This window comes from Malus sylvestris, chromosome 12 (assembly GCF_916048215.2).
Source record: "Malus sylvestris chromosome 12, drMalSylv7.2, whole genome shotgun sequence".
Taxonomy (NCBI): domain Eukaryota; kingdom Viridiplantae; phylum Streptophyta; class Magnoliopsida; order Rosales; family Rosaceae; genus Malus; species Malus sylvestris.
The window spans coordinates 26,116,822-26,127,108 of NC_062271.1; the positions used below are offsets into that span (position 1 = coordinate 26,116,822).

Genomic DNA, 10,287 nt, shown 5'->3' on the forward strand with positions numbered 1-10,287 from the left:
AATGGCGACTACACTGTAAGGACCGGCTATGGTATTGCAATGGAAATGCAGGAAAATGGTAAACTTGGGCGGAAATGAACGGGGGGTTGTAGTCGGAGGGACGAACCAGACAAACGTTGGATGGAGATCTGGAGGCTGAAGGTTCCCAATAAAATGAAGTTTTTCATTTGGCGATACTGCAATTCATCCTTGGCGGTCAGGGGTAACCTTCACCGAAGAAGAATGAGAGTGGACACGGCCTGTGCTTTGTGTGTGGATGCTAAGGAAACTGAGCATCACCTCTTCTTTGATTGTGAATTCAGCAGGGTATTTTGGTTTAGCTATCCCCTGCAATTGGACATAAAGCTTGCCACGGGGAAGGATTTTGGGGAATGTTGGCACAATCTGTGTAATCGATTCCGGAAGGAGAAGAACCATGAACTAATCTTGCAGGAATGTGTGTTCATTATGTGGAGAATCTGGAAATGCTGAAATGAACTGATGTTTAAAGGCACGGAAGCCAATCCCATGGAAGGTGTGAATGTGGTGCGAAGTCAGATTATGGAGTATAGGGCATCCCATGACCCTGCCAAAATGCCTACTACCGTGGATGTTGTAGGGAAGGCTGCCTCTTACGCTGGACGGCCTGTTCGGTGGAAAAGACCCAAATTCGGGGTAATCAAGGTTAATTGTGACGGCGCCTGGTGTGAATCAACACTCCGATGAGGCTATGGATGGGTGGTGCGAGATTTTGCTGGAATGCTCCTTGCGGCTGGTGGGGAAGGGGGTCTATTATTCAACAAGGCGGTCATGGCTGAGGCTAGTGCAGTGCGTGCAGCTTTAATGGTTTGCAGGGAGCGGGGTTTTGCGGAGGTGGAAATTGAGTCGGATTCTCAGGGGCTTATTAGAATGCTGAACGGAGAGTATGTCATTGATGCAACTCTAGAATGCTTACTCCATGATATTAGGGTTTTGGCGTCCCAAGTAGGCAGGGTGAGTTTCGTGTTTGTTAAGCGGAAAGGAAATGTTGTGGCTCATGCTGTGGCCTCACATGTAACCTTAAAGCGAGGATCCTTCTGTTGGGATGCCCATGGGCCAGAGTTTTTATTTAATGTTCTAGCGGAAGATGTAAACATTCCTATTCGTATTTAGCTGAGTAAAATCTACCTTTGACAAAAACAAAAAAAACAAAAGAAAATCAAGTCCGGCCAGATACTAGCGGCGCAATGGTAACATTTTCAAAATTTTTTACCATTGGATTTCCAATGGTCCAGATTATTTGGCCGTTAGAAATTCAACGAATTTAAATGCGCCATGTGTCCGTGCCATTGCAAAAGCACTGAGTGCTCTGTTGCAGCAGACCCACCGCTACAGTTCTGTTGGCTACTCGCCTTTTGCCGCACGTGTGTTATATATGCTGGACAGAAAAAATAATAAATAGTGGCTAACGTCAGCCTTTTGTTGGGCACATGCATGAGCTTGAGAAGCATGGGCTTTTGGGTGGGTAGGTATTGGACCACCACTTGCCCTTGGTTTAATGGATTGATGTAGGTGTTTTTTTGGGCTAAGGGGCAACATTGTTGCCTTTGGTCTTACCTTTTACCAACTGGTGTAACTACTCTTATAGATCATGGAACTAAGGATAGTGTTTAATTAGGACTGGCTGCTTATCAGTTTTTGGTTTTGTTTTTTAGAAATGTTAAGGAGCCTCTCACAAAAGTGGGACTCTTTATGGATTATTTGTCACCTCATTTTTTTGTACAATATTTTATAATGTTGTCACGGGAATTGATATTAAACTGTGAGATGTCAAAAAGTTCTTAACGAGTCACTTTAAAAAAGTGCCCTTAACATTTCTCTTTGTTTTTTGGTATTAGCATTGAAAGATGGCCTTGGCATTGATATAGGAAGTTTGTATTGGCAGGCTGTTCGGACATGAATGTTACAATGTGAAGTTACACTCGTTAACACATTTTACAATGTGGATATGTTGTCAATATTTTCAATATGCATTGGAACATGAATGTTTAAACAAACATATGATGAATTGTTGGACTAATTCCTCTATGCTAATGGGAGTAAAACCCTAATCTCTTCACTTGAGAATCATGAACAGTCTTGACCTAGATTGTAGAGGGATGAAACAAACTGTTGGACATTTTTCCCTGCAAAACCTTTTGGAAGTAGGGTAACTCCACGGATCATATAGTTTGTTTGGTCGGTTGAGCAATTGAAGTGAGTTATGGTTCATCACTTCATACATACGTACGTGCACACAGAGAGCAATTTAATTTATAGACGTATGATGTCTATAATCTTCTTCTGGATATCCAAGTTCTAGCATTTAACCTACTCAACTAAACTCCACCAAAGTTTTCAATACTTCCATCTACCAGTTTTATACTATATTAACAACACACCTTCAGCCCTTCTAGCACTCACCAGTGTATCCAAACACTTCGTCAACAGTTTCAAGAGATTAGTGTACTCTTATTTACGACGTTGTTATGGCTAGCTCTGGACAGCTCCTTAAGCTTGCATGCTTGGTGGTGGTGATGTTCTGCATGGTGGCTTGTGTCCCCAAGGCCGAGGCAGCTGTGACATGCGGTCAGATGGTGAGTGACCTGACTCCATGCATTTCCTACGTGAAGGCCGGCGGGGCATTGGCCCCCGCTTGTTGCAACGGGGTCAGGACCCTCTTCACCCTGGCTCAAACCACCCCTGACCGCCAAAGTGTCTGCAACTGCTTGAAGCAAGCAATCAATGGCATCCCTTACACCAATACCAACGCTGGCCTTGCTGCTGGCCTTCCTGCCAAGTGTAGTGTCAACATTCCGTACAAGATCAGCCCCTCTACAGACTGCAAAAGGTCTTATAAATTAATTAAACTCATTTTAACAACAATTTTAGTTTTCAGTGTTTAGTAAATCAAACGAAATTTAAAAATTTCACAAAAATACTCAGCTTTCCTTGGTTTTTAGTTTTCACCTTTCTGAAAAATATTGCCAAAAAAAAAAACGTTATAATTATCAAACAGTTCTTAAATTAACTTTCTTTTCTTAAATCTTAATTAACCGAACTTCTGTTCTCTTGTTGCAGTGTGAAGTGATCAGAGCTTTGTGAAGAAAGACCAGCAGCTTAATTTCTTATATCTATATATATAAAGCCAGAAGGCAAAAACGGTGAAACATTCATAAATCCAAAATTAACCCTTTAATCTATATATATAAAGCCAGGCAAAAACGGTGAAACATTCATAAATCCAAAATTAACCCTTTAATTACAGTTATGAGAAAAACAAAAAATATAAAAAAAAAAAAAAAGGGATAAAATGGTAAAAACGTGGGGTAGGAGAGAAAAACAAAGGACACAAATTAGACGTGCAGAGAGTGGGAAACTGTATTTGAAACAGTTGTTGTAGTAGTCCCACTCCAACTTCCCCGTCCTTGCGCTCCAACTTCTTCCCGTTCCTCCTCCACTCTCTCTCTATGGGTCTTACTCCTCCATACAAAAACCGAATCGTTGCCTAAAGTAATGGAGTCCATCCCATCGTCGCCAAATCCCATCATCTTCTCTAACCAGTAGTTATGTTGGAGAGACCTCGACGTTGCTGCGAAGGTACCGCAATGGGTGCCATCATCCTTTATTTCCAATCTGGTCTCGAGATCGGTAATCGCCAATTAATTTTTGAATTTTTTCTTGATAATTGTCAAATTAGCTCGAAATTACCATGAAGATCCAATTAATTTCTGAATTCTTCCTTGATAATTGTCGAATTAATTCGAACTTGCCTAGAGAGAGGAAGAAGATGAAGATAGTGATGTACAACATGAACGGGCTCAAATTGCTGAATTTATAGGATCGGCTTACAGGAAACCAAACTGAGTGGCGGGAATTGACCGCCGCCCTGGTCATGGCAAAAGGCTACAAGTCATTCTCCTATAGCCGCACCTCTGAAAGAGGTTGTACCGGGCACTCTAGGTAAGTGTTTGTTGAAATGCCTCAACCACCCACACCACACTCTTCAAATGTTGCACCTTTAGTTGAATGCAAGTGTATTCTGGGACATGCATACTTTCTGTGCAGACTGAGTTAGAGAGGGAGCGTATGGCTTTGGAGTTGGAGGAAAAAAAAGCCCAAGCTGAAAGAGAGAAGATGGTGCAACAGCAAGCTAAGAAAATTGAGAACCTCAAGTCAATGGTGTTGTATTCAAATAGAGATAGAATCGCGATTGCTTTAAAAAGGTTTGCATGACTAATTAATTTTCATTTCGAACTTCTGTATAATAGTTGATGTTCATATTTATGTTCGATTCCTAATTTTGTTGTTCTGAAAATGAAAAATACCTACTTAAAAGTGTAAAATTCTATTATCTATAAACACAAAAGATATGCTTGATATTATAATGTGCCGTTGCCAATGAGATAAGATTTAGTTAAACACTCTCTATTGAATCGATAATTTTAGCATGTTACAGTTTAGGAGATGTGGTCGATGACTGCCAGTGCCAACTCAAGAACTCAAGACAAGCTTCCAATTTTGCCTTCACACGCTTCATCTCTTTTATTTGGAGCAATTGGAGATAGCGACCCAAAATAATAACTAGCCAAGGTATAATTCAGTTTTCCATTTTATTATTTGTCATTTGCAGAGAGATAAATAGAGCAGTTATGTACTATGAGTATCAAATTTCTTTGTCTACATTGCGGGTAGTCAAATGGTTGAAACAGTTTGTTGTTAAATGGCTTTATTTGCATTTTACAACTTTCATTGGAATAATATTTGATTGAGTTAAAACTTTGATTTATGAATTTACATGTTTTTATTTGTTTCTCTGTCATATGGTTGGCATCATTTCATTTTTCATGTTAACTTTGTTCTACAAGCTTCCTGTGGCTTAAAGCATTGAAGTTATTCATTTTAAATATATATATATATAGGTGTTTTGGAAAAGGTATTTTATGTGCATAAAGGCTATTAAGCTTAACAAATTGTACCCTCTTGCTAGTTTCATCAGCTTATGTTTGTGAGGCAAAAATGAGATGACTTGGTTGTTTAATCAAGTTAATATTTTGATTAAAACAATCCATTGTTGCTACTTATTAACTGTTATTTGATTGAATTTGGTTTTCTCAAGATTTAGGATTATGTTTACTTCGCTACTAAGTAGAGAAGTTTGATTGACTATGAGGCAACGTAGGATGCTATTAAATTTTAGTTATGGCCTCACTATTGAATGCTTTCTCTTAATTTCTTTTTTGTAGAACAACATTGTTAATTGTCTTCATATGTTCAGATTGATTTCTTCTGCTTTCTGTTACACCATATGTTCAATAACAATGATGTAGTCGGGTTTGCTATGCAAATATGTTTTTTTGTTATACCATAGGTTCAGACACATTACATTTAAATCTGACGGTGCAAACGTTTGTTCATACAATAAAACCCGTAAAAGTCACAGTCAATCTATTTGTCTTTATCCATGTCTACTTTCTCTTCATATTAATTCTATTTGTTTCTGCTTAGATGATTTTGTGTATTGCCTATCCCAAATATTTAGCTTACGTAGTTGCATGTCAATTTCATTCAACGCATTTGAACAACATAAAATAAAATGTCCATGAAGTGGCAAGTGGGCCTTTACCACAGTGGTGGAAAGAAGTTGAGCTCTTGCATGATGGTTTGTGTTCGAATCTCACCGATGGTTAATCTAACAAAATCTATCGTTTAATAAAAACAAAAAAAAATTGTTCATGAAGTGCTATTCTCCATTGATACCCAAATGTTCTTTTTTTTTCATATTATATTCTAATGTGTATCTTCTGGAAAAAAATTGATCAAAAGAAAGAATAATTTATATTGAATTCTGTTTTTCTTGATCAATTGCATATACACTGTTTATTCAGCTTTCATGAATTTTCTTTCATTCTTTGTATTTAAAATGGTGAATGACAACCACATGCCAGTTGCCAAACGCACAAAAAATAAAACAAATAGTTGTCAAAAACAAAAAAATAAAAGGGGACCCAAAATCAAAAGTAAAGAGTACTTAATACCAAACTAAAATTTTGGTTTTAACTCATGTATCGATGATATTGAAAATATCAGTAGTCCAAAAACATGGAAATTTCGATGGAAATATCGGGATATTATCGATATGGATAAAAATTGAATAAAAACCACGGAAATTGTAAGAAAAACTTGGAAATTTTTATTGAAACTTTGGAGAATGTTTATTTAGTCAATTATCTATTAGTTTATCAAAAAAAAATTAGAAGGAAATGCATTACATGATGGATTTAACTGATTTAAGTTGATTATACAGCGAATTGGCAAACACTGTGAGTAGAAAATATGTAGTAATTAATGAAAAAAAGATTAAACACACCATAATCATTTATATATAATGATTTACTACAATATACCTTGCATGGTAAGATACATGAGTGATTTAGTACCACATAAAGTTCCTATGAGGTTCAAAATTTTCACTATCTTCATCATCTCTATGTGTAGAGTAAGTTTATTGTGAAGAGTATTCATCAAATGATAAATCCCCAAAATAGTTTTGCATGTAATTGTTAACATGTCACTCATATAAATATAAATATTTTAGCATATTATCACTAAAACATAAGTGATATATGGTTACGGTGTTGGAGGAGTAAAATGAGAGGGGTTCAAATCCCCTTTGCGTTTTTTTTCCTCCCTCTTTTCCCTTTTTTTCTTCTTTTTCTTTTTTTTTTTCCTTCCTTTACATCGATATTTTCGATATTTTAGCGATATTACACCGATATTTTGACAAAATATTGTTGAAGTGTGAGCGAAATTATCGACATCGATATTTTCCGATATTATCGTCAATATTGTCGATATTTGTACGATATGTACATGGATATGTTCCGAAATATCCTTGATTCGAAAAAACCGAAATATCCTCAATATTTTGTCGATATTATCAATATTTCAGACTATGGTTTTAACATAAATAAAATATATTTAGTAATCACTTAAGAATGTCTCTTGCATGCATGAGAGTGCCCGATTACATTTTAGTTGATCATTTGGCAATGAGCAATAGGTTTTGGTGCACAACCAATAAGTCTCCGCACGTACTTTATTTGCGATTCAGAAGAAGAATCTAATATCTCTTTTTCGAGTCTCTCGATTTCAATTACAGTTAAGTTTTTGCCTAAATAGTTGGATGAGGCCATCTCCCTTGGCAATGAGATCCTATTTATTTTCAGTAATCACTTAAGAAATATACAAATATCTAAAGCAACACATCTTTTAGTAATCACTTAAGAAATATACGAATATCTAAAGCAACACATCTTTGGGGCACTTAGCGCCCGTGATGCAAAAATGCCTCTCTCATGCGCTTGAGCACGTGCAGAGATGCTAGTATGGAAGAATATGTAGTGACGCAAGAATAAAGTAACCTGGTGCTTTAAGGATTTTCTGTGCTGTGTTGGTTTCAGTAGGCTTTACTTCTAGTTGTTAAGTCATCTGCTTGGTCTTAATAACTTTCTAGGTTGTTATTTATTTTAATATGTGTTTTAAATGGTGGCTGATTGCCCTGTGTTTAGTCAGCTTCCTGGCTGGACTATGTAATGTTAATGTTTAATTTTGACAAATTTTTCATTGTGACAGGAATATAGATGGTACACTACATGTTTTTATATAAGTGGTAGGAAACTGTATTTTTTAATTTATTAACTCTTTAGCACACATATTCTACCATTGATATAATGACACGTGGTGTACCAATCCGTGTCCCAATCACACTGAAAAATTTCTCTTTAATTATTTTTTTTGTCAAATCTCTTTAATTATTAATTATGTATCTTACTTGTAGGAATCTATGCCTGTTCAGTATTCTTCTTTTAACTTAAATTATATTTTTTATTTTTTCTGTTACAACTTAAGTTAAATTTCAACACAAAACTCTAAGATCATCTCCAACCCCTTGAGAATAAAGCTTCAAAATTTAAGCCAAAAATTTTTTTAAGTCATAACTCAGAAACTACTTTTCTCCTCCAATCCTTATGACTTAAAATTTTAGCCCGAACCTATTTTTTTTTTTTCAGTAACTTTTTTGAAAATAAAATTTATGTAGATTATCCTAATTTATTTTTATGAACATTTTAATCTAAAAATATTTAAATTACGATAGGTAATTAAAAATCATACAAATACATAGGTGTTTATAAAGTTTTAAGTTAAATTTGATTTAAATTTCTTAAATTATTTTAGACGTTAGATTTAATTTTGGGCCGTCATACTTTTTTTTACCATTAGATTTGATCTCATTTGATCACAGCCATTAGACTATAAATAATAAACAAAAAAAGTTTGAAATATGACAGTTTGTGGGTCCAAAATTATTTAAGCCAAGCTTAAATCATGAGGGAAATCTAGCTCAGAGATATATTTTCTTCCCAGGACTTATTTTAGCCCAATGGTTGGAGATTTTTTTTTTTTTTTTTTTTTTGGGGGGGGGGTGGGGAGGGGGTTAAAGCTTATATTTTAAGCCTTATCCCATGAGTTGGAGATTGTCTAAATATAACAATTAAAATGGCAACGTTCCTAGTCCGTAAGGAAAAAATGCCGCTTCAGTTATATGACACTAACTAACAAACTTTTTTTCTTCTTCTTCTAAGTTCTTTATGTAACAATTAATAATGTGGAATTAGCTTATAGTAGTAGTTCATAACTAAGTACGTAATTCGCTACTCATTTATTTTGTAGACAAAGTTTTTAAAACTAAATTTGGTCTATCTAGTATTATTCTTTGTTAGAAGCATTTGTTGTATTTGAATTATGATGAATCATATCCGTTCATCGTACATCGTGCGGTCAAAAATCATTTTATATATTTTTATTTAAAATTACATACAAACGGTACCTAATAAAAATTGATTGTACGATTTAAAATAAATAGACACGATTTACGAATTTCTAGAATCATCACCAAAGGGATCCAGAGATGATCCTGTTGGGTTAGGTTGTTGGGTTAGGTTGAAATAAGAAGAGCTGTAGAAGATTGCCACATAAGCAAGTTAGTTACTACTTTAGTGATATATACTGTTGTAATTATCCGAAACTTATTCATTGAATACTATCAGACTTTTCTTCTTCCGCTGCCAAGTTCAACATTTTCTGAGTGTTCTTGATTCTTCGATCTTCATTTTCTGAGATTTCAATCTTTCATTCCAATTTAGTTAACATATAGGTGTTCTAAGTTGCTTCTCGCAGACTTTGAATTTTCACATCGACTTCAATGGCTGCTGGAAGGTCAGGTCAGCCAATATTCACCAGGTTTTGTGTTTTGGTCAATCAACCATCTGAGGCCATCAACATTCACACCTAGACTCGAGGTTTCCAGTTCGATTTCTCTATTTCCACCATCGCTTGTATCTTAAAGTGATCCTAGTAATTCAGATTGCAAAAATTTTACAATTCTAACATTATTCGACTTGTAAATCTAGAGAAACTGACAGGTCCTTTATGTTATGTATATATCTAATGATGTGTCTGGTCCACCGTTACTATAATGGCTATATAAAGGAGAAAGACAAGAAATTCAATGCTATATACTAATTGGGTTGGAATCTTAAAGTGAAGAGTACTAAATGAACCTGCCAGACACAGAAGAGACTTACCTTATTACCTACATTCGAGATGTTATTGTGTCAGTGTCTTAAAGCATTAACACACTGCCAGGTGTCATGTGTTTTGACGTTGCATCATTAGTTTGGAACAGAAATACCGTAACAATAGCACCCGATGTAACCCTGTATGTAAGTCATTTCCAAGATTAGACATTTTCCCAATCAATTTACTTGTACACTATGCACAAATAGAATCTTGATCGACCAAAGTCAAGAGAAAGTTTATGTAAACCCCATCCTCACCCAGATGCATTGATTAAATTGAATACATCTTTCTTAGTTTATCTGTGTAAAATCTACATCTCAAAACACCAAAACAGAAATGCAGCACAAGATAGCAGTAATTAGTTCAATCTTTAAATTATGTACCCCAACTTAGGATTAATCTTGTCTGATAGAAAAAGACTAATCCATGTCATCCATGTGGATGTAAATTTTCGCCGTCTTCTCTTTTGACGAAAATGCACCTGCAAAATAATAACACATAAGATTAAAGCCAAAAACCTCACGCGCTCACGATGAATGGGGGGGGGGTTGGCCAAAGAATCATCGATGACAAAGTTAGAATTTGAGAGAGAAATAATATCTTGCAATTAACTTGGCAATTAATCCCAAATTGAATAGGAAAATTGGG

General features: G+C 35.5%; 1 protein-coding gene across 2 annotated transcripts; it reads left to right on the forward strand.

Moving 5' to 3' along the window:
* Positions 1-2,434: 2,434 nt before the first annotated feature.
* On the forward strand, positions 2,435-6,020 carry LOC126592595 (non-specific lipid-transfer protein 3-like). 2 transcript variants are annotated; one of them, XM_050258345.1, is made up of 4 exons: positions 2,435-2,848; positions 3,079-3,597; positions 3,775-4,223; positions 4,447-6,020. In XM_050258345.1, the coding sequence occupies exons 1-2, from the start codon at positions 2,487-2,489 to the stop codon at positions 3,086-3,088; spliced, it is 372 nt and encodes a 123-aa protein (XP_050114302.1). In that variant the 5' UTR covers positions 2,435-2,486; the 3' UTR covers positions 3,089-3,597; positions 3,775-4,223; positions 4,447-6,020. The 2 variants fall into 2 exon arrangements, with proteins under 2 accessions (XP_050114302.1, XP_050114301.1); XM_050258344.1 differs by lacking the exon at positions 4,447-6,020 and having other exon boundaries at positions 3,079-3,648; positions 3,775-4,379.
* The last annotated feature ends 4,267 nt before the right edge of the window (positions 6,021-10,287 follow it).

What these genes read in the sequence shown, in the direction of transcription:
- LOC126592595 (XM_050258345.1), top strand. Translation starts at nt 2,487, where the DNA reads ATGGCTAGCTCTGGACAGCTCCTTAAGCTTGCATGCTTGGTGGTGGTG.